The following is a 25,712-nucleotide window of genomic DNA, read 5'->3' on the forward strand; positions in this document are numbered from 1 at the left end:
CTTAACATTTTGAATCTCAGCACCTATTGTCATTAAATAATTATTGCCTGATCCCCACATTGTCTGACACTCCCCCCCTCCCATAATTTCCTACAATTGTGAAAATTTAAATAAATAAAAAAGGGAAAATGCTTAAAAATAAATATATTATCTGTCAAAATTATTTAAAAAAATGAATTCTGCAAAGCCTAAGTAAAACAAGTAGAATGTGCTGACTGGCTGTTATTTCCTTGCATTGATAAAATGGAGGTTAAGATCAGAAAGTTATGCAAAGGAGCTCTGAGTAGTAAAGTATATAGATCATACACTTTTGGGGGCAGAGACTGTGTCATCCTCAGCATTTGGAAAGCACCAGTCACATTCTATGCAACACGGCTATCTAAATAATAACAGCAAATGCCTGGATGCCCCTTGGGAGATCTGGGAGAAGCAATAGCTGAGGATTCCATTGTACAGGTCCCGCTCCTTTTGTTGGACAGGTGAGGTTTGTCCACCCTACAGAAAGGAACAGTGGGGCCACTCCCAAACCTGGCAGATCACCAGGGATGCATGGGCATTCTATACTCCAACTGGGAGGTGTGATTGCAGCACATGTAGACATACCCGAGCTAGCATTCATTCATCTAGACCACTACTGAACATCTACACCACTACTGAACAGCCCCACGGCCCAAGCCCTGCAAGCCCGAGTCAACTGGCACAAGCCAGCTGCAGGTGTCTAACTGCAGTGTAGACATACCTTCTGTGCACGGATTTAGGGACAAAAATCAATGCCAATTTAAATTAACAATTAATGAAAGCTTACTAGATAGTTTCCACCAATATTTATTTTAACTATTTTTAACTGCACTTCATCACACACATTTAATAATACAAGGCCTGATTATCCCCCGACAGTCATACAAGCATATACTGCCGGAAACCCTGAGGTTCCACCCAATTCTTCTGCTGAAGGAGCAAGGTTTGCTCCCTGCATATGAAATTAAGAGTCTGGCCCACAAACCCTAAGGATCCATCAGATCTGCAGGGATACCAAAGATATGCTGTGACACAGAAACAGTCCCCTTCACCACACCTCCCCTTGCAGAAGCATCTGGTGAAGACACTCTATGCCTAGCGCCTGTGTGGACAGCACTTAGGTCACTGTAACTTGTGTCACTCGGGGGGTGGTGTCTTTTTCACACCCCTGAGTGACAAGTTAAATCGACTTAAGTGGTAGCCTAGACCTACCCTGTGCTTCTGTGGCAGTCTTGCCCCTATGGCTCTGTCTTCACTCCTTGGCAGCATGGCTCTACTTTATACCACACACAGAAGCAGGAGAGGAGACAAAAAGTAACGTTTGGCTTTGTAGTTCAAGTCTAAAAATAAAATAATACTCTAGTATTCAATATATTAATTTCCAAATTTCCAAGGTGTGTCCCAAGGTCCTCTCTGTTTCCGGATGCTGCTGGCAAACACCAGTTCTACTGTACTGAATAATTGTTATTCTGAGTATTCCTTCAGATTGCCAACAGGGAAAGATTTCTCCAAATAAGTTTGAGACAATGATTGAAGCATGTAATGAGGTTAATTTCAAATGTATGTTGATTTTAATGCATTATGCATTCTTTTGGCCTGATAGTAACAGGCACTCAGGTAAGAGTCTGGTGCTATTACTAAATATTTCTTACATCAGAAAAACTAACCAGTTGACGTAACTGGTAATTGATTTCAATAGATTTCACAGAGTGGTTACATTTAGTTTTAGATTTAGTGCTTGTGAAAGTGATGAGACTGACACCTTTAATGCATAAAGGTCTCTACCCACAGAATAGGTTCAACATGTGCAGTGACAGTGGAAGGTTACCTTACATTACTCTGAAAATTTATTGCAAACCCTGACCTAGCATGCCCACCTCACTGGATGTCACAGGATGGCCACAGTTCTGAAATTGCCAAAGTTGTGCCAATTGTGATGTGGACTCTTGTCAAGTAAGGAGTGGACTTTTAAAAATGAATTTGTGGTCTCAATACGGTTCTTTGGGCTCAAATCACAAAAGAGCTGTAGTAGAATTGGAAAACTGGCATCCTGATTGGCAACTTGAGCAGAAAGGCCAAGAATTGAATGGACCATGGAGACAGAATTAATCAGTAAAATACTTAGAATCATAGAATATTAGGGTTGGGAGAGACTTCAAGAGGTCATCTAGTCCAATCCCCTGCTCAAAGCAGGACCAACACCAACTAAATCATCCCAGCAAGGGCTTTGTCAAGCCGGGCCTTAAAAACCTCTAAGGATGGAGATTCCACCACCTCCCTAGGTAACCCATTCCAGCGCTTCACCACCCTACTTATGTGTTACTCTTCTATATTCAAAGCACTTTACAAATATTAACTGATTGCTTGATCTTCACATGACATGTCCCTGTGAGATGAGTAAATACCCCCATTTTAAGGATGGGGACACTGAGACCGAGGTTATCAGAACACAGGAGCTCTGGGCTCCCATATCCATGCTTAGCCCACTACACCAGCCTGCCTTCCCTCTAGGTCAGTGGTTCCCAAACAGGGGTTCGCAAACCCCTGGGGGTTCGCAGAATGTTACAGGGGATTCACTAGAAAAATTTCACTAATGGCAGACAGAGGACCCCAGGCATTGGAGACAGCAGATGGGACCTGGTTGCAGGGCAGACACCCCGAGCCCCAGGGAGAGTGGGGCCGGGCAATTGGGGCTGGCAGCCCGAGACCCGGCGGTCAGCGGGGAAGCCGGCAGCCCGAACCCCAGAGCTCTGCACGGGGCTGGCAGCTCGAACCCCAGGGAGAGTGGGGCAGGGCAGTTGGGGCTGGCAGCCCGAGCCCTGCCCCCATTAGCAGGGGAGCCGGCAGCCTGAACCACAGCGCTCCGCGGGGGGCTGTCAGCCTGAGCCCCAGGGAGAGCGGGGCCAGGCAGTTGGGGCTGGCAACCCAAGTCCCGGTGGTCAGCGAGGGAGCTGGCAGCCTTAACCCCAGCACTCCGCGCGGGGCTGGCAGTTGGGGCTGACAGCCCGAGCCCTGCCCCCATCAGCAGGGGAGCCGGCAGCCCGAACCCCAGCGCTCCCCACGCAGGCCTAGCAGCCCGAGCCCTGCCCCCATCAGCAGGGGAGCTGGCAGCCCGAACCCCAGCTTGAGCCCCAGGAAGAGCGAGGCGGGCAGTTGGGGCATCCATCATTCTGAGGAAATTTAAACTTAAATCCCTGAAAATATTCATGTTTAGGAGGGGGTTCACGGGCTGTTAAAGTTTGGGAACCACTGCTCTAAGTCAGCACTGAGGCATGGTATGGTGTGGTGAAGCTTGCACTGTAACTGTCTATGCTGTGGTCAAAGGATTACAGTTTTTAAGGCAGTAAATCTCCATTTTCATAAGTACCAAGTCCACTTTAGAAAAAAGTGCTCAAAAGTTGGCTCAGTGTTGTCTTTCATTCTCTACATTTTATCATCATGACAATTTGTAGTATTCTACTCCCACATATTTATTAACAGAGAAATGAATTAAAGATTTGAGATGACAAACTGAAAGCAATATATGATTTATATAAATTTCCATGGAGCGCTTGCCACTTGAAGGCAATTGAATATTTTTTTGTGATTATAATTGGCTTTATTCAGCAGTAGTAAAACAGTATATAGCACACAATAAATATTCATTACTTGAAGTCAGAGTTCAGATCAGATTAAATTTTTAAAAGCATATTTCCTGGGCTTAGTCTTTTCACATTTACATCTAAAAAAAGTTCTTTTGGATATTTGTTAGTTTGAGCTTTGCAAAACCACTGACTTCTGCTGCATGAAATATATAAAAGTACTTTGTTTTCTGTATAGCGTTAAGTATCTTTTTAATAGTCTATAAAAATAAAAAACATAATATTGATATTTTAATGTCAAAAGAGAAAGCTGTACATCTACTAGAAAAATAAATATAAGGTATCAAAAAAGGCCCCTTTACAAGATCTGTGCTGGCAAAATGAAAAAACAAGTTGTAGATGTTTCAGAATGATGAAATCTTCATTCCAGTTTTGTCTGTTCTACTTTATAGCAGGGGGGGCTATTTGTAACTTTCAAGAGAAAAGAGCAATAGCCATAAAAATGAAGCTCATGAACATAAAAGCATAAACTTTAGAAAAGTACATAAAGTAAATGAATAATGAAAGGGCCTTTAACTAAGGAGCAAAATGTCCTTATCCCTGAGCTACTGCAACCAGACAATTTTTGGGAGGTGGGGGCAGAACGGGACACTGTTCCATTTCCATGCCAGCTTAGTTCTAGGCAAAGTTTGCCATTGTGATAAATCATGCTAATTATGCAGAGTTTCTTTGTTGTGTGGGTTACAAATCGTTAATACCATTACACTAGTAAAATGCCTTACATTTAGGAATAAAAGTTGGACCCAATTACATCTGAATGCCAAAGGAGACAGCCAGTGCTTTCTCTTCAGCATCACCAACATTCATTGTAATTTATTTTATTTGATATAACAGTCTTCAAATTTGTTAAGCACTGTTATAAAGAGGACAGTGATGAATTATTCCCCATGTCCACTGAAGGTAGGACAAGATGTCATGGGCTAAATCTGCAGCAATGGAGATCTAGGATAGTATTAGAAAAAACTTTCTAAATATAATGCTAGTTAAATTCTGGAATAGGCTTCCAAGGGAGGTTGTAGAATCCCCATCTCATTGGAGGATTTTAAGAACAGGCTGGACAAACACCTGTCAGGGATGATCTAGATTTACTTGCCTCAGCATAGGGGACTGGACTTGATGACCTCACGAGGTCCCTTCCAGCCCTATGTTTTTGTGAACCTACAATTGTATAACACAGAAATCATGATAGCTTAAGAGAGGATGTAGGAAGGACTCAGTACACTAATAAAAGGATACAATCTTCCATGCAGGTCCTATAATGATCAGTAGGGACAGTTAAATGTATCTATTGTCAAGGGAAATTAATGCACTACAGGTTCTAAGACACCACAGTAACATGTATCTTAGATATGGACATTAGATAGACAACCGGAGGTGCAAATTACGAGTTCTACATTGCTAGGCTTTTTGCTTCCTAGGACAGACACCATCGGGGGGAGGGATAGCTCAGTGGTTTGAGAATTGGCCTGCTAAACCCAGGGTTGTGAGTTCAATCCTTGAGGGGGCCACTTAGGGATCTGGGGCAAAATCAGTACTTGGTCCTGCTAGTGAAGGCAGGGGGCTGGACTCGATGACCTTTCAAGGTCCCTTCCAGTTCTAGGAGATAGGATATCTCCATTACTCCTGGTGTTCCCAGGTGATTACACCAGCAGCCTCTATCTCGACTCTCTATGGACATGATAGTATGAGGTGCCCAGTGCCCTCAACTCCAATGGACTTCAATGAGAGTTGAGGGGATTCAGTACCTCACAGGAGATGTTCAGCATATGATAGGATCAGTTCCTCCAAGAGAAACACTAGTCAACCAATGAGAACACTGGTTTGTGTTTCAACAGGGTTATAATTGGATATCAGATTTTGTTTCAATATTTTTTGGATTGAATGAAACTAGTACAATAAAACTGTGGATACGAGCCCCCACTTGTAACACCAACAGACCCCGGTCATCAGCAGGCGGGATTGAACTGGGGACCTCTGGAGCTTAGTGCATGAGCCTCTACTGCACGAGCTAAGAGCCAACTGGCTGTTAGTTAAAGCTGTAGAGCAGATTAATTTTACTCTCTCTCTGTGGTCTTGGTGCCACTAGATGGGACAGAACACCACACCCAGGAGGTGTGTGGGTTACAACAACACTGCATGCAAATGCTAAAAATTTACATTCAATACAAAAAGTGAGATGGGTGGAAATGAACAAGCTACTAAAAAGAAATGAACAATAGCAAAGGAATCCTTCTCAGCTGTGTGACTGGCTACTCTGGACAGATGAACACACCTTTCTTTTTCGTGCATTTTAAAGCTGAGGTACATCAAGCAGCAAATCCAGCTTGCAGCTGTTTGATATGGAGGTCTTCCTCACACCACCACTTCGGAAAGATTTGTCAAGTTTGAACATCAAAACAACAGCTGTAGTCACCTTGCATTGTAGGCAGCCATCTCAATCATGACTTGTAGAGGGAGGGAAATTAACATTTTACTTTAAAGAAAGTTATTTCCAAAGAGAACGATCATTTCAATGTTCTTGTTTTCCCAGTTATTAACATCAGATTACTATGCCAGAGCTCATCAGATTTCCTACTGCATTTTGGGGAAGACCCCTTGATGTTCTGCATAACTGCATTAGTCCTGATACTGTGAGAAAATGTCTGCAGTGTCAGTTATCTGAGGTAACAGTGCAAAGATGGTTACGGTATGAGTAAGGTAATGGAATATTTATCTGTAATGTAAATTAAGCTCATGCTTCCCTCACCCCTCCCTCTTTTTCTTTAAAAACAGGCTCTGTGATTATATGAAAGAATAAATGATGGCAGTCATCTTCAGTTGCTGGGCTGCAGCACCGTGGGGGAGAGAAGCATCATCTCTAATGTTTCTCACTACGAGGGGCTTTCCTCACTTTTGATTTAAACCAAACTTCCTCCCCCTTTTGAATCACACTAGATGTGTGTGTGTGTGTGTGTGTGTGTGTGTAAGGAATTTTGCCTTAAAGAGGCACAAACACCCCAGAAGCTCCTTGGTGTGCAGTCTGATCCCTTGGGTGTGCGTGGCCTGATGTGTGGGCTGTTGCAAAGCTGAAGGAAGAGGCACAGCTCCCACCTCCATCCATCTCTTCCCACTCTCTTTGGAAGGATGTGCAGCTATAGTGGTGACAAAAGGGAGCAGTCTCTGTGCTGCTCCGAGTTTAGGGACCGAGACTGCTCATGTCCCTTGTGACCATCCGCACTTGGGAATTCAATAGGTTTTTAAACACAATTCTAAACAATCACGTTTGCCAATGCAATGATGACCATGACCTTAAAGTGTAGACAAGGACAAGTCATGGTCAACATGTTATTTGCGTAAGAACTTGGTTAGCAAGTGGCAGTATCACATACAGCAGTTCAAAACTGTAGCCAATTGGTTCATTTTATCATCCATTTATCATTTATTTGGTGTTATGGTCAACTCAAGTGCTATTTCATATATATATTCTATGTGTGCTAAATAGATGCAAGATGGGAAGGTCTGGAGCGACCAGAGACTGGATCAAGGAAGGTCTGGGGAATGGTAACAGTCAGGTTCTAACACCAACACCCATTCTGGACTAATGAAAGAGACGCAAGCCTGAGGCATTCAAAGGATGCTTCATGCCAGTTACCTGGGTTATATTTCAACAACAGAAGATTGCTATGTGGTAGTTCTATCTACCTTTCCACAAGAACTTCTACCCTTATACCACTCACAGGACTCAAAGTGTATGGGTCAGATGAGGGATGCAAACCCAATTTATGTCTCTCTCTCTATTAAAGTAGGAGGTACCTCAGGATATACATTTCCTACATCAGAAAAAGAGATGGTGACTCTCAGGATAATTAATCTATCCTTGAATGTGGCTCATGGCTGGCTGCCAGGTATCTGGCAGTTTTTATAGGAGATGTGATCCAATAATCTATGCCAAACGTGTGATAGAAGATAAGACAATCATTATTTCAGTGGTAAGTTTGTAGCAAGTGCGTAATCACAAACCAAACCCTGGATTCAAACATTCCTAAGTCTGAGAAAGTTTGGATCTGGAATTTGCAGGTTAGGCCTGAGCTGAGTTCTTGGGAATCCAAGTGGAAAGAGGTCTCAGAGGAAATCTCATTAAGTCCCATAACTAGTAATAGCTAACACTGTAATGTAAAGTCACACAACAAAAGGAAGGCAGTTTCCTTCCCACAATGCTAATGGCAAAGTTGTCTTGACTATGGAACAAGAGGAAACCTAAAAAAGTCTGAAAATTTGACATGAGTAAATCCTTTCCTTTGTACTGAACGAACATATTGTACTCCCACACATATTCACAAAGGAAAAACTTCTTTATACTATAAGTCTGTTCTGTTTTTCTCAGTGAATTGCTAATCAAATGAGCATATGATCTATTAATATATTACAATACAGAGCTGGCCAGGTATTTCAAATAATTCAGATGTCAAATAATTTGGGTCTTCTTCCTAAATGATTTCCCTCCTAATGTTGTATGTCTGTCTCTCTCTACTTCTGCTATCCTTTGAATGTATAATTAGACCTGGTTATATAAGATGTTCAGTGCTCAAGATCTCAATGTACTCACTCATTTGTTCTTTATTTCCCTGATGAAAGGTTTGACCTGACAGCTAGTTACAGTGGGATTTACTTCATTATTCCATATGGTAAAATGTGAGTTAAATAAAAATTATTTTTCCCTCTGGTGGATTTTCAAGCATGCAGGCTCAGGTGAAGCTTCATCTAATCTAATGAAAACAGAGTGCTATTGTTTTACTTGCTTGTGAATCATTGTTCACGTACATCAGGAAAGCCTGAAATGTTATGCCGTGTCCTTTAGAATATAAAAACATTATCCATTGGCTTTTATTGAAAACAAATCTTGTTCATTTAAACAGCAGTTTGGTCAGAAAAAAATATTAGGAAAAAAGATAACACATTTAACGCATCATTAGTGAATCATATAATGCCTAATAATTACACAGACACAAATCTAATACCATTGGTGCCTCTTCAGTTCACATAAATCAAGTTAATATTACATTTGTCAAATAATCCCTGCAAATCCCATGTAGCAGATAAAAACTATAGTTAGTATCATTCCATTTTTATCATTGAATATCAGCGCAGTTAAGAGATGGTACCATTTGACAATACAGAAAAATCCAATAGCAATTGAATTTCAGAGGAAAGCTTTTAAAAATAATCTTTGCTGATGCTGAAAAATAACCAGGATGATCCGAAATACACACACATACACACACACACACACACTTACTTTCACATTCCTCACCAAAGTTATCTTCTAGCCCGCAAATACATGAATTCTGTACCTTCATAGGTCAAAAGAGCCAATTCAAAAGACAACAGAAAAATATAGATTATAGACAGGTATAGATTGCAGCTATGAAACAGAAATAATGAGGATTAAGATCTCCCATCAAGGTGAAGATAGCTCCCCCTGATGCTAGTTGCCTACAAAAATGCAAATAGAATAATGGAAGAACATGCCCTCTATTACTCTTGCATTTGGATTTGACTCTAGTTCATACACACACTTTTTTTTTTATTAAAGACCCGATGAAAATGAAGGAAAGCAACACATAAATTAGCAGCAGCTCAAATTTACAAACGTGAAGCACAGCACACTATGCCTTCAATCAGCCATTCACTGGGAGTACTCACAGCTAAACCACAAAAAATTAACAACGCACGTTTGACTTACAGAACATTGTATGCTTCAGAATCCACAAAACCAGTTTGTGTACTTACAAGGTTTCTTAAACAAATTGATCATCCCTACAATTTCAGATGTAGTCAGAAAACCTCCAGACTTGATCTTCTCTGAGGAGGAAATAACAGAAGCATGAAATCACCAAGAAAACATGTTTTTATTTTTTAGAGAGCTCTTAAGGACATATCATAAAGTGAAAGGAAACTTTGTGGATGCAGACCTATGGATCAAGTTGTGCATGCACTCCTATATTTAGCTTTTATTTAACACTCCCTCAACTGCACTAAAGTCCTCAAAGTAAAGGAGCTTCTAAAAGAAAATGCAAAAGGTAATTCTTAGCTGGTAAATCAGTGTGATTTAGTGAACCAATAATGGGATTAGGAGCCAAGAACTCCTAAATTCTAACCCTTTACTTGCCTCTCACTTGCTATGTGAAATGAGGTAAGTTGCTCAACCTCTCTGCTCCCAGTTTCCCCATCTATAAAATTGAAAAATGACAACTTACCTTTTTATAGAGGTAAACAAAGTAAACAGCTGGCATGGTACTTTGAAAATATAACAACTGCTATATAAAAGAGTCATTTTAAAAGGCAACAGATTAAAAATTAAATTATTTTACAATTAACATTTCCAACATCTATAGAAACTGTTATACATCAAGTCATCACCATGCAATCCACTCCCTAAGCTTAGTGAGAAACACTGTAGTTAGGTACTAGTACTTTGAGAAAGGGTTACATGGTACGAAATGGAGATGAGAAGTGAGTTAGGGCATGTCTACACTTAAAACACTTCAGTTTAGACACTACCTCTACCTCGCTGAGAGGTGGTAGCTAGGTTGACAGAAGAATTCTTCCGTTGACCTAATGCTGACTACACGGGGACTTAGGTTGGTTTAACAACGCTGCTGAGGGGTGTGAATTTTTCACACCTCTGACCAACGTAGTTAAACCAACCTAATTTTCTAGTGTAGACCAGGCCTTAGCGAGACCACACCATCTTCACAGAGGAAGTGAAAATAATGAGATTTCCTCTCTGGAAGTGAGAAAAGCTCAAATATCGAAAGAAGGCTTTACTAATCAGTTCTAGTCCCACATTTTGGTCACCAGCAAAAGCTCACTGAAATCAGTGGAAGTCCTTCGATTTACTTCCATAGGCTTTGTATTGGGCACTTAATGTATTACTCCAGTGGCTACTACTTTACAGAAGTTTCAAACATCTATGACCTCCAGTCTTTGAGGGCAAGACTTTAAAAAATAGTAGTCAAAAATTAGGCTTCTAGGTCCATATTTAGCACCTAAATAAGTGGCCAGGTTTTCAAAGTGCGGAGCATAGTAGCCTTGTGCTAGACAATCCTGAATCAAATTCTTTCTCCATTTCTTGTTATACTGTGATTCATAAACTGATGTCTTAGAAGTTTTGGGAAAGATTCTTTTAAAAATTGGTGGCTAAAGTTAGCCTTTTAAATCCACTTATTTAGATTTTCAAACATAGATTTTCAAGCCTAGACTTAGGCACCCATTTTTGAAAATCTTGGCCTCAAAGACTTTAGATCCTATAGTTGATCTCTCTGCCCAGAACACATTTTGGTTAGTGGCAAAACTGTTCACAACTCTGCACTTGGAATTTTTGGTGTCACATATATCCTGATGAGATTGGATTTATAAGAAACCCAAATAGCTAATGGCTATCTTCTGGTTAGGGTGACAGAGATCCTGGCTCCTGGGTACCAATGAAGGTGGTTCTTGAAAGGGATAAACAAATGTTTCTTAAAAGCACCTTAATTAAACCCATGGCACATTCAAAACAAGCTCTCATTTCTTGGATCACGATTTCTCTCTCTGGCCAAGTTAACACAGTTCAAATAACCAAACTATTATTATGGCAGCGTCTCAGAACCCCAATCACTGCTCAGGTACCTCAATACCACACAACATAAGGACAGTTATATCCCAAAATACAGATGGACAGACAAATGAGATGGAGGTGATAGGAGAGGAGGAACAACAGGTAAAAGGAGAACTGGGAATAACATACCTATTTGCTCCCCCCACCCTCTGCCTCTCAGGGCATTACCAAGAGTTTTACAGTACATTTATCAAAGGGGTAAATTTTATAATCAGTATGTTTCTTGTAAGACTCATTCTGTTAGTGAAACTGATAGATTCTTATGACATAAGAGGACTAGTCTGGTCTGAGTTTACTTTTATTTCTAATTTAAAAAGCGACTATCCAACTCCTCAAGTGTCTCTGACAAATTACATGAGCAGAACACAAATAATTTTAAACAGCAGCTTTTTCCTCATCAACAGAACCTGAACCCTTACAGTACAAACTCCTTTGTCCATGCAGGTCCAACCCCCATCAAAACCGTCCCTCCATAGTACCCTGCACCACAAATAGATGTGCCTTGCAGCATGCCCTAACAGTCAGAAAACCAAGACTATTTCAGACCACAAGGAATTTACACAGAACCGTGAACCCATCACAGAGAACGCTACCACCAGCTCGAGTGCCTACACTGACAACTGTGGCAAAATTGTACAAGGAGAGACGCAGTGTCTCAAGCCACACCCCACCCCAGTCATGGGGTGCCCCACACCCCAGACCCCCAGCCCCGGAGCACCGGGTGGTACGGTCCCAGAGCCCCCAGCCGCCCCAACTCCCAGGCCACAGGCCAGCCCATCCTAGCCCCAGCCCGTTTAGGGGAAGAGGAGCAGCCTGCTTGGGCTGGGGTCATGGGGCAAGCAGCGGGAAGCAGGAGGGGGCCTCGGGGAAGAACGTGGGCAGGGCCATGCCTGGCTATTTGGGGAGGCTCAGCCTCTCCTGGCCTGCGATACCCGCCGCCCATGTAAGTGGGAACTGACTGATATCAAAACCTGACTGCTATTAAGTTTGTAGATAAAAACAGAACTATTTTTGTAAGAATTTGAAGAGGAATTGTATGTGTGTATGGGTAGTGCATACACATTATATCTTATATACACAATATCTATAGCTTGAACAGCTGCCAAAGCTCTACTGGCTAAGCCACATTGACATTTTACCTGAAATATTCAGAGCTACAAAAAATGTATTACTGAGCTCTCCTGAAACAGTCCCTGAACATGGTCTGGAAGGATACTGGATATGGATCACACCAGCCCATGCCAACCACTAGATCCATGTGCAGAGGAAATGCACCACACAGATTTTTCCCTTCCCATGCAATTACATGGTTAGATTTAACCACTCTCACAACACTGTTACCCTATCTTCAGAGGGTAGTTTATGGGTCTGTGGTAATGCTGAAGGAAGCAGATGGAGACTGTGCAGTTTAGCGTCAGGACTAGGGAGGCTAAAATGGAAAGAAGACACCCACCTCCCCAGCCCTGCAGAGATTTCCTGGAAAAATTAATCCAGACAGAGCTCTATGCGTCCTCCGCAGCCGCAGCTTGTGCATGTCTCCCCCTCACACCCAGTGGGCGGCCATGAGTAGACTGTTGCCAATGGAACATGCTGCCAGGAACTGGACAAAGGACACTGCTAGAGGTCAATGTAGATGTGGAGACTCCTGCAGAACCATGACAGCCCTGGGGATCTTCAAGGTTTCAGGGCAAAAATGTATTCAGGGTGGGCTTTTGGTGGGACTGCTAATGGTAATAAAGTTAAGCATGTGCACTGGAGCCTTAGTTGGGAAACCCTGAGATAAGTTTCTAAAAATCAGGAATGCATTTAATATATCATTCAGGCCTGGTTTCAGAGGAAGCAGCAGTGAGAAGTTCCCTAATGTAACAATAAATTCACCCTTGAGAAGCTCCATTAGCTGTATTAATAATATTGATGACATCCTGAAATTTGTGCTCTCTTGACAGCATGGCTTACCTCACATTTTCATCTTGTCTTATTTTGGATACAAGGTGAGGTGAAGCCACTGGGACCATTAAGAGTGAGATATAATTCTAGCTAATTCTAGACATAGATCTTTAATTTTTGCTTCATCATAACAAAACAGACCACATGAGGTTTTTTTCTTTTCAATGTGCATTACCTTAGGTGTAAGGCACTGAACGCTGCTAATGCAATTTGATTTGACATGATCATTAAACCTTGAACTCAGGAAACATGACTGGTCAGCAAACTTGCCTGTTTAACAAAAAAAGCAAACAGCTCACCAATTCAGATAGACGCCACAACCTATATACAGTCAGTGAAACAAACCAAATCAAAAACAGAGCTGCTGTAGACCAGTCTAAATTACTCCATTAGAAGCCAGGAAGTGTCAGGTCAGGTACTACTGATGCAAAAGACAGGACATGTTAATTAAACAGGGTGTGGCATAAGGGAATGGCAATGAGGCAACACAAAAGGATTCACACTTCCTCAAACAGCATAATTCTGTCTCTCCTCTCCTTTATAATTTAATATTTACCAGTTGAGAGGGGTACACATAGCAAACTAATCAGGTAAATGTAAGAAAATGGGTGATCCAAGGGATTGTATAAGGGATTAGCAATGGGATATAAAGACATCCACTTCTAGGCCACTGGTTTGAATCCAGTGCTTATTGGTAGTGACCAGGAGTTACACCATCCTATGCCTGTTCAGTCACCTATGTGAAATGAATTTGGTGGTCTTGGTCCAGTTCCTAGTGGGTAGGTGTCCACATCACAAAAATGACAGTCATACATGGAACTAAATGACATTCTCCTTGGCACACCAGCAGAGAGGCTCAGAACTGAATGGGCATAGAGAATAAACTGCACTTTCTCTAACCTCCAGATTTGTTCCTCCCAAGGATTAGGGTTGTGGGTAAGGCAAAGTGGAAAAACTTACACTGCTGCTGTCTGTGCTATACCTGTTCTGAGGGTAAACAGAAGTCTTCGTTTGCCAGTGCTGTCAGTCCAACACCTTTCAAACAAATTAAATTCACACAGACAAAGAGAGACACACACGAAGTGATCTTTGAAGGTGTGCCCCTAAGCTCGCCAGTGGAGAGAACAGTCTCTTCTTTTAATGATCATTCTTGTAATTCACCACCAATCTACTTCTTATTATGGGCATTTTACGCAAAGACGACCTGGGCACCTATCCTTTCTTATCTCATTAAACCACAGACACCCTAGTCCATTACTGCTCATCTCAGATCTGATCAGCTAAATTTCTACCAGATAGGTTCCATTCACCAACTTACATTGCCATGACTTTAACACTTTTTTCAATTCTAAATTTTTTAAATCAAAGTAATAGAAATCTAACCATTGCCAGCATTGAAAGTGCAAAGCTGAGACAGCCCTGCGGAAAGAAAAAGGAATTGAGTAGGATAAGGCCACATCACATCTCAGTATACCATGAAGTTATTCTCTTCACTTGAACAATTTCATGTTCATACATGGCAGTAATAATCACAGCACAAAATACCACACTGTTCGCAATTTTAAAGAGACAGAACCATTTCTAATTCTTTGGTGAATAAAAATACCAGAGTTAATTGGTTCCTTCTAGCCTTCCACTGGCTCTGTAGCCAAACAGAAGTTAAGAGAAACTACAGCAAGGGTGACCTTGCATATTTCCCCAAGTACAAAGACCAGACACCCCTATTTTAGTACATAGCCCCTGGGTCTTGGAAAGTTCCATGGTTTTATCTTGGTTCGAATACATCTTTTGGGACAGCGGATAACTTGTTTCTTGGCATTTATTGTGTTGCAGTGCTGAAAGCACATAAAGTGCTTCCTGTCACCAGGCAGATTTGCTCTTCCAATCCTCTGGCCTTCCATGTATCTGTGGCCTCTTCTCTATTTAGCAAGGTGCAGAAACAATGTTAGCTCCCAACTGAATGACTAAGACATGCAAAAGAGGGCTGCAATTCAGTGCTACAGCCTTATGGCAATGGCTCTAATTAGGAGGAGCATTCAGACGATGGAGGAGAAAAAATGCTGGGAGCTAAGAACAAAAAAAGTAAAATGTTAAGTAAGTTTAAAGAGAACTGATGAAGGATGAAGAGCTGACTGAGAGCAGAACAGAAAGGGAAGGAAAGAGAACACAAGGAAGCAAGAAGAGAAAATTGAGGGGCCTGAGAGTTTCAAAGGTGCAAGTCTGCATGGGACTAGTAATGTCTATGGAAGCCAAACCAATGAAAAATACTATCCTTCAAAAGTTGCAAAAAGGAGTTATCTGCGGCTTGTGCACAGCACTAGTGCGGTTATACAGATTAGAACTATCTGCAGGTTTAGAAAATGTTTTATGTTTTTCATTTATAAATCTGGTTTCTCTTTCATTTGTGCAAATTTCACCCTCTACCCTTTACCATATCATTGGTTACCAGCCTCGTACAGGCATTATGAAGGCAATATGATTTTTCCAAAATACCTACCTGAAGCTGAAATAGAGTTAGGAAAAGCAGCCAAGATTGCCTAGTATTCACAGGCAAATGTCCTGAAAGGAAGCTTAAGCTATGCCTACACTTCAAGCTGGAGGCATAATTTCCAGCTTCAGCAGGCACACTAGCTTTGATCGATCTGGCACACTAAATATAGAAGTGAAGCTGCCATGGCATGAGTGGTGGGATGGGCTAGACTCCCCAAGTACAATCCTGCCTGGAATCTCAGGTACAGACGCTCCCCGGGTTGCGCAAACCCAATTTACAGAAATCCAGACATATGGAAAAAGTTCCGTAAGCACCTTTTTTTTGTGTGGCATGTAATTGTCGGAGATACGTTCCCGACTTACGCAAAACTCGACTTATGCAAGGCGTTCCGGAATGGAATGCTTGCATAAGTCGGGGAGTTTCTGTACTTATTCGGGCAGCTATTCCATCCTGATACTCATGCTGCCATCGCTTCACTTCTATTTTTAGCGCACAAACTCTGTCAAAGCTAGCACGCATATATCTACTCGCAGAAGGCGCCAACTCCATGGTGCTCCAGGGCTGGAGCATCCACAGGGAAAAATTTGTGGGTGCTCTGCACCCATCGGCAGCCAAGCTCCCCCCTCCTCACCTGCTCCCCCCGCCCCCGAGCGTGCCGCGGCTCCGCTCCTCCCGCTGCCTCCCAGCACTTCCCGCCCGCTGCCTAACAGCTGTTTGGCTGTGCTTAGGACTTTCCGGGAGGGAGGGGGAGCAGTGGGGATGCAGCGCGCTCAGGAGAGGAGGCGGAGAAGAGGCAGGGCAGGGGCGAGGACTTGGTGGAAGGGGGTGGAGTGGGGGCAGGAAGGGGATGGGCAGAAAGGGGGTGGGGCGAGGGCAGTGCAGGGGTGAGAAGGGGCGGGGCAGGGGTGAGGGGGGGTCGAGTACCCACCGGGCAGAGGAGAAGTCAGTGCCTAGTTCTACCCGAGCTGGAAATTACATCTCCAGCTCAAAGCACAGATGTATCCTTAGAGGGGTAAAAGGGAGTGTACTAGCAACACAAACACACAAGTTTTGAACAAGGTGTGCATCCAGAAAGGGGCAGCTCATGACAGTCAGAAATGAAATTAATCTTTGTGATTAGTAGAGATAGGCCTGAGCAGTGCCATACCCAAACTGTTTAACTCTATGTTTGGCTGAATCAAATTCTAAACTTTTGCAAATGTGGATGTTGGACGTTTGGATCTGATTTCAAACATTCCCAAAGTCCATAGTGATCCAGTTTGGCTCATCACAGAGAGTGGCTCAAGTTGCAAACTCTGATCCAATCCTAGATTAGCATTTGAAATATAGGTTCAAGCCCATCTCTCGTAATGGGGGATCATTTTTCTGCAACCGAGCATTTGATGCACATCTGTGATGCTAAACATGCTTTCTAACAGTTAAGCATTTGGTAACTACATTGTCTAGTTAATAATCCAAGATATAACACCTTGTACAATTTAGTGTAAATAATATTTAGGAAGCACGTGTTACAACTGTTAATAAACTAGATAAAGGGCAAAAATGTATTAAGAGGTTTGATGAAGTGCCTTGTGAAGAAACACAGCTTCTCATATACTAAGGTAACAGGGCTATATAACTATATTAGACAGACAGACATGAAGAATGAAAATGTGTGTAGCTTGGCCAAATGGTAATTAAGAAGGGATACAAGTATAGTATTTGAAACATGCAAACACCAAGATTGAAGAGGAATAGTTTACAGCTGCCCAGGAGCACATAACTAGGTATAGTGGAATGAAATTATGCCAAGAAAAAATTTAGACTTAGTAATATGGGGAAGAGTTTCCCAACAAATGTATTAGAACAGTAGAACAGATTTCTATGCGAAGAAGGGAAAGTTCATCTTGACAAAGCTGTCAGGATGTGTCCCTGGGAGCCCCCCACAATGCCAACTGGCAGAGGGCCCAGCATACTGTAACTCAGATCAAGCCTGATACACTCATTACCCCCAACATACTGTTGTCATAATATGGATCTACAAGGTGTCATGTAAGGTATCATATGTAAACTGGTGACACGCTGGCCCTGAAAAAAAAAATCACTGTGAGAAGTATGTATGGCTAGTGTACAAAGAGTTATATATGCCTGCAGGAAATAGGTTCTTAAAATGTGTTTGGGAAGCAGTGCATAAACCCAGCCTGCCCTAGATAAAAGGAATGTGTATTTACCTGTCTGACCAGCTTGATTAGTGGCAGAGGGCAATGAAAGCACATTTACCTATATGAGAAACAAACAATCAAGTGGCAGTTTATTGAGCACACCGGGGGACAGAGTCTGCACCCTAGGAATCTTTCCTGGCTCTTGAGACAGAGAAAATGGACTTTGGATAATATAAGGGGAACAAAAAGGCATTTTAGGGATCCATCACTTAGGGAACCATGTGAACAGTATTCTGTGAATGTTGGGTCCCCTGGCCTAGTGGGCTGGAGATGCTGGTAACTTGATGTGAGTAAGAAAACTGCTTAGGCAAAGACTGTAACTTGCTAAGATTAAGCTTTAATAGAAAATGTGTTTTATTTTGGTTTGTTTGTAACCAGACCTGTCTCTTTTTCTCTTGCTCAGTATCACTTAAATCTCTGATCTTTATGAATAAATTTATTCTTGTTTTATTACAAAGCATCTCGAGTGCTGTGTATTAGAGTGACTCTTCAGCTAGCCTAACTGGCTGATATGTGCTCCATCTTTTTGGAGGCAGCAAACTCAATAATTTCTGTGAGTGTACAGTGAGAGGGACTGGACAACACCGGTGGATGCTCTGGGGAACTGGGGTTCACTGATTGTTATGATCAAGGCAAGGTTTAGACTGTCAGAGTCTTGAAGAGTTTGCTGGCAAGGCAGATCAGGATGGTGTGTCAGAGAGCTGACACATGGTTTAGCAGCAGCAGAGCTCTCACTGTTGCTAACATAGAGGGGTAACAGAGTGGCTGACAGTTCTGGGTGCCACGAACAGTGTGTTACACAGGAATATACTAAATGGAACAAACCCGCATTGAAATAAGGGTAACAAGATAATCTAATACAGTACTGCCTCTCCATCTCTAATTTCTAGAATTCTTTGATTCATGTGAGGCTAAATCTGAGCTGAATATTATATAAGCTCAACATAGAAGCCCATGTGAAATAATAAGAAGATATAACTGCAACTTTATAAGAAAGGGAAGAAATATTGGTCCAAATGCTTGCGGTCATTACCTAGTCTTTACGCAGAGAAAAGTCCCACAAGTTTTGCCTGAGAAAGGGCTATAGGATTTGGCCCATTAAAAATAAGAAAGCTGTTTTGAAAAAAAACAGTGGTTTACAATCACTAAGCACTTGCTAGCCCAAACTATGATATATCACTTTTATTTAAAATGGAAAATGTCAGGAGACCAGTCTGTGATAAATAAAACCTGGAAGACTGGTCACCACTAGAATCTTTCAGTCACAGCAAGTGCACAGATTATATAGGCAGCTTTACATTTCTTTTGCCCAGTTCATGAGGAAGAAAGAAGCTTCATACATAAGCAAAATGAAAAAGAAAATGGATTCTGCCTCTTTAAGTTGCAATCAAAAGCACCAATTTATTTTTTACAGTACCTGAAGCATCAGTACCCAGTACCTCAGCCTGAACATTCTGTTTAGTGTCCCTTTCATCTGTAGCCATGGCTTTGTCAAATGTTACTGAAACAAAAAGTACAACACAGCAGATTTACATAACCAATGAATTTAGGAAGACAGGAATGCATAACTCAGCTCCACTCATTTTTTCTCTGTCCTCTTTACAATGAAATTTCTTATGTTTTAACATTATTTAGATACATATGCTAAAATATGCAATAAAATGCATTATCCAGTTTGACTATTAAATCTTCAGTAAAATATAAGAATTATAATTGCATTTAATAAGTGATGACCAACTGCACTGCAGTAAATTATACCTCCATCAAATTATGGAGCCCTGTAATGAGAAGGCTGCATGGTATTGAATGTGTTTGGATTTAATTTCAGAGTCTAGTTTATTAACCAAACTACAGTGTGACTACGTCTCTTTGGAAGTTCAGCTGTTCCCGGAGCTTTCACTTACAGAAGAGTGTATGTTTTTCAGATTTTAAGTTCCACCAGGTGATAAAGAACTAATGTTACAGGTTCACTAAAGGAAGAGACATTTTGTTGCCTACATTAAGAATGCTATTCATACCAGTAGACTATACCTTCCAGAGCCAGCAGGATATTCATTAAATAATTATGGGGTTTATCTTTTGTAAACATAGGTTCAAATTCAGATAACAGTTTAAAAGGTCTTGAAAAGCTATTGTAGAGAGAACTGCTTGTATGCTGTGTACCTGCTATCAAACTAAATCTCAATCTCCTAGAAATACTTTTCCCTCTCTTTTTTCAGGGTGGAGGAAAGGGGAGAGAAGGATGATATGGTGGGGGTGCGTTGCTTGACACGATGATACATATATACAGTATGGGCACAGATAAGGCAATACTATAAGATATTATTTCTACTGGATACTGCATTAACACAAAGTACCCCTTTTCAAAACCTGATTATGGGAAACAAAATTAACCGGCTGTCACTCTGAAGGGAAAATTCAGCTCTTGCTACTAGCCAGGATACAGATTTGGAGACATCTCTGGCCATTATAGGTACATTGTTGTATGCAGTGGGATGTTGTAGCCATGTTGGTCTCAGGATATTAGAGAGACAAGATGGGTGAGGCAATATCTTTTATTGGACGGACTTTTGTTGGCGAGAGAGAAAAACTTTCACTCTTACACAGAGCTTTACGCTGACCTGAAGAAGAGCTCTGCGTAAGCTTGAAAGCCTGTCTCTCTCACCAACAGAAGTTGGTCCAATAAAAGATATTACCTCACCCACCTTGTCTCTCTATTGTAAATACAGTAAATCACAGGACTTCAAGGTAACTATAGACAGCGGTGAATATTAGGTAGAGATATACAAGACATTATGGGCCAAATTTTCAAACATAGTATACGTGCTTTAAGTTGCACCTACAAAATAGGCACATGGAAAATGAACGGAGTGAACCATTTGCATGTAACTATAATTTTTGCACATGTGTGTGTTCCATGTACTTTTATTTGCTGCAAGTGTGTGCATATAGTCTGCAGGTGCGGTGTATAAAATATATGTTTGAAAATGTAGCAATATTTCTGAGGTGCATTTTGGAAGCAATGTCCTAGAGTTTAACTGTCTCAGGCTTTATTTGAAAAATGTTGCAGTATTGTACAATTATGGCCTTCAGCACTGTAATAACACTACTGTAAGAAATACTGTTTTGCATCATTACCATAGAATACTGCAGCATAATTTTATAAAGGTTTCTAATTACTATAGCAACATAAGCATACATAGGCTAGCACTGTACAGTAAGTGACCTGCTCAGCAACTAACAGATTCTTATCCCTAAGAACTTGTAGCCTAATGGTAAAAGCAATACAGTACAATAAAGAGCTGAACACAAACAGAGCAGAATATGGTCATTCAAGAAAAAAAAAAAAAAGGCTTCACAGAATATATGGTTTTAGAAGGTTTGTGAAATAGAGACAGAGAAGGCATTTTGCATATGGTTACCAAGTAGATTTATAAAAGCAGCAAAGAGTCCTGTGGCACCTTATAGACTAACAGACATATTGGAGCATGAGCTTTCGTGTGTGAAGTGGGTATTCACCCACGAAAGCTCATGCTCCAATACATCTGTTAGTCTATAAGGTGCCACAGGACTCTTTGCTGCTTTTACAGATCCAGACTAACACTGCTACCCCTTTGATACTGAAGTAGATTCATGAGACTTGTATAATGCCCTCTGCACTGTTTTGAAATGTACCCCACAGTGTCCTGTGTCTACTTGCAGAGATAAACAGAAATGCATTACCAATACAGACACAAGATGAAAAGCTGCAGAGAGGGAGGTCACCACAGAGAATAGTGTTACATCATGAGGTCCAATCTAAATATTGGTTCTTTTTCTTCTAGAATTCCCAGAAAAGTTGCATCTGTTGATATCTTGCCAGTCACTTAGTACCTGATTCAGGATCACACTTATCTATGTGGTTAAAGTTCAGCATGTGCTTCTGTGCTTTCCTGAATAGGGATGTTCTCCTGAACTGGGGCCTCTAAGAACATTTAGCCAATTAATGCACTGCCACTACAACATTTACAGCAGGATTTGGTGTGTGCAAACATACCCACCTCCTTAGCAGAGGCAAACCCCAGGACTCATGATGTAGGGCAGAGATGGCATGAACCAAAACCCCGAACCCAAAACTCCTGAGTACAGTTAAGATCCAAATCTGAACTTTACACCTCAGACCCATCTCTAGTCTATAGACAGCAACACTACCAGATGGGCTAAAAAGGGGAGTCTCTCACTGCCTCTACCCCTGGAGTATGTAGATGTATAATCGCCTCTTATCTTGGGATTCCTCTTGCCTACTGTATTTCATGCTGGTTATACATCAGAATTCAACACTGAGGTGAAATCAAAAGGACATACTAGAGATGAACCCAAACTGGAGCAACAGCATCAGAAGACCCCTGAATATTGGAATTCAGATCCAATCTGAACATTGTGACTACAGCCTCTGTCTATAACGGACCAACCGTGAACAGCCTCACATATTGAGGAAAACTAAGATCCAGAGCCAGACTTAGCAACTTGGGCCCAGTACAAGAGATAATGTGCCAAACTTATCCCTAGTGTAACTCCAATGAAACTACAATATAGTTACACCAGGAATAAAGTGGGCACAAAAGCCAGTGAAATAAAGGATTAAGAGAGGATACCAGATATTGTGGCAAGGGGCTTCCCGCTCACTGCTTCTAGTGAGCATGGGCACTGTGCTTGGTACTATGGCATTAAAGTAGGAACAAAATGTTTAGTTCTAATTATTAACAGGATAGAATGTAAAAGAAATGAAGGCCTGATTAGAACCAAGAAATACTATCAAAAGCGATGTTAAAAAAATCAGATACAACAGTTCCTCTTATTAAAATGGCAGAAAAGGTGTGTTCCAAAATTGGCTTTTGTCTGATTAGAAGCTGTTACATTAAAATGTCTAAAATTCCCACAGTAAATTAACTATAGAGAAGAGACTCTTTCCTTAACTACCACTTCCCATTTTTTTTCCAGGTTTTGGATGCCTGGGTGGAATTTTTCAGATAAAACTTTTTTTCACTGAAAAAATGCAGATTCAGTTTGACTGAAACATTTTGTGAATTTATGTCAAATTTATCAAATTGTTTCAGTTGAAAAAAATTAAAAAGTCAAAATGTTTCATTATGACATTTTCTAAATGAAGCATTTCAACTTTTCAATTCAAAATGACTTTTCATTTTGAATTTTACTTCAATTATATTAAAAAAAATTAAGATAAAAACTCTGAAAAACAAAATAAAACCCCACACTTTTGTTCAACCAAAATGATTTCCCCCCCAATTTTTCAGGTTAGCCACCAAACCAAAAGATCAGTTATTCATACAGCTCTATTCCTGACACAATTTTAACTGCCACTAAATGTAGTTTTTGTGCTAAATTCCGAGTGGTTTTTTTACATATATCTTGTGTACCTCAGCGGTTAGCTCCCTAAAGCCATGGAGAAGAGGAGCTACACTGTTTAGGAATCAGAGGGAGAAACTGTCTGCTGAAGTTGCTCCTGTGTTAGCACTCTTGAAGATGTGATGTGATTGCAGAGCCATTGGCCATTATCTTTGAAAACTCACAGCGATCGGGGGAGGTCCCAGATGACTGGAAAAAGGCTAATGTAGTGCCCATCTTTAAAAAAGGGAATAAGGAGGATCCGGGAAACTACAGGCCAGTCAGCCTCATCTCAGTCCCTGGAAAAATCATGGAGCAGGTCCTCAAGGAATCAATTTTGAAGCACTTAGAGGAGATGAAAGTGATCAGGAACAGTCAGCATGGATTCACCAAGGGCAAGTCATGACTGACTAACCTAATTGCCTTCTATGATGAGATAACTAGCTCTGTGGATGAGGGGAAAGCAGTGGGCAGGTTATTCCTTGACTTTAGCAAAGCTTTTGATATGGTCTCCCACAGTATTCTTGCTGGCAAGTTAAAGAAGTATAGGCTGGATGAATGGACTATAAGGTGGATAGAAAGCTGGCTAGATCATCGGGCTCAATGGGTAGTGATCAATGGCTCCATGTCTAGTTGGCAGCCGGTATCAAGCAGAGTGCCTCAGGGTTGGTCCTGGGGCCAGTTTTGTTCAATATCTTCATTAATGATCTGGAGGATTGCACTCCCAGCAAGTTTGCAGATGACACTCAACTGGGAGGAGTGGTAGATATGCTGGAGAGTAGGGATAGGATACAGAGGGACCTAGTCAAATTAGAGGATTGGGCCAAAAGAAATCTGATGAGGTTCAACAAGGACAAATGCAGAGTCCTGCACTTAGGACAGAAGAATCCCATGCACTGCTACAGACTAGGGACCGAGTGGCTACAAGAAGGATGTGGAAAAATTGGAAAGAGTCCAGCGGAGGGCAACAAAAATGATTAGGGGGCTGGAGCACATGATTTACGAGGAGAGGCTAAGGGAACTGGGATTATTTAATCTGTAGAAGAGAAGAATGAGGGGGAGTTTGATAGCTGTTTTCAACTACCTGAAAGGGGGTTCTAAAGAGGATGGATTTAGACTGTTCTCAGTGGTAGCAGATGACAGAACAAGGAATAATGATCTCAAGTTGCAGTGGGGGAGGTTTAGGTTGGATATTAGGAAAAAAATTTCACTAGGAGGGTGGTGAAGCACTGGAATGGGTTACCTAGGGAGGTGCTGGAATCTCCTTCCTTAGAAGTTTTTAAGGTCAGGCTTGACAAAGCCCTGGCCGGTATGATTTAGTTGGGGATTGGTCCTGCTTTGAGCAGGGGGTTGGAGTAGATGAGGTCCCTTCCAACCCTGATATTCTATGATTCTATGAGAGAGGCTCTGACAGTGTTGGTAATTTCTTTGTTCATGATATTTTATCCCTATTTAGAAATTACTGAAAGTAAGTTCAGCAAGAGCAGCCCTCCATGTTTAGCAGTGACAATATAACCTGTCAGCTAGAAGGAACTTCGGTGAAGGAGGCTTTGTCATCACTCACTTCTCAAACATTTTGTAGCCTCATAGATCTCTGGAAATTTGATACAGCCAGAGGGAGCTGTAGAGTGTTTTCTCCTACATTACACCAGCAGATCTGCCTATTTCTCTCCCCTTCAGGGCCACCATGAAGCATTCCTCTCATCCTCAAACATGCCAACTTGCTACACTGCAAGTGTGACAGTCAACAACTTGGCAAATACCAAGGATTGAATTTATGATCCCTAGAGATAAAAGCATGACCCTTTACAGCTTGTGCTAAAAAGCCGCTATCTCAAGATGAGAGCTATCACAGGCTCAAATCCTTTGTGGATTGGGCACAGCAGGAGATATACAATATACTGTAACAGGGTGCTGGCTAGGAGAAACAAGCCAGGCCCCTGTTAGCCCTGTTCCAGAGGAAGAAGCGTATTAGTTGGGCTGGCTGAGGGGCCACGCTCTAATTACCAGAGTGGATCCATCTGCAGGCCTGGGTAGCCAGCCTGCCCTATAAAGCTGGCTAAGAGACAGGAAGCAGGGAGAGACAGGAAAGGGAGGAGCGTGGGCTCTAGATCCCTGCTGGCTGGGAAGCTAGTAGTCTCCAGGAGTGTTGGTCTCTGTAAATACTTGTAAATAGTAGTTGGTGGGAAGTGACACAAACAATAAAAGGACACAGGTGCTGCGCTTCAGTTGGTCTCTGACTGCATTTGTGGAGGGGCCGAAAGCAGGCACTGCAACACATACACCACACCGACCAGTGGGTTCCTCATGCAAACCGTGTAACAAATGAGCTAAATGTGTATTTTGGTGATTCAGACCATAATTTACAGACTATCATAGTTTTTAAATAC

At 41.6% G+C, this 25,712-nt stretch overlaps 1 protein-coding gene across 22 annotated transcripts in view; it reads right to left on the bottom strand.

Annotated features, from left to right (window-relative positions):
* CRACD (capping protein inhibiting regulator of actin dynamics) overlaps nucleotides 1–25,712 on the bottom strand; it is a 215,452-nt gene that overhangs the window by 92,455 nt on the left and 97,285 nt on the right. For 6 of the 22 annotated variants that reach the window (XM_065596828.1, XM_065596848.1, XM_065596831.1 and 3 more), the window contains one exon: nucleotides 19,355–19,438. The exons of 7 other annotated variants lie outside the window; for them this stretch is intronic. In XM_065596828.1, the coding sequence (XP_065452900.1) occupies nucleotides 19,355–19,421 (67 nt within the window). In that variant the 5' untranslated portion in view covers nucleotides 19,422–19,438. Of the gene's footprint in view, nucleotides 1–5,931; nucleotides 6,104–9,428; nucleotides 9,501–19,354; nucleotides 19,439–25,712 lie in introns of those variants that run through there. 9 more of the 22 variants (XM_065596827.1, XM_065596825.1, XM_024101651.3 and 6 more) reach the window with 3 other exon arrangements.

This window comes from Chrysemys picta, chromosome 5, assembly GCF_011386835.1.
Source record: "Chrysemys picta bellii isolate R12L10 chromosome 5, ASM1138683v2, whole genome shotgun sequence".
Taxonomy (NCBI): Eukaryota; Metazoa; Chordata; order Testudines; family Emydidae; genus Chrysemys; species Chrysemys picta.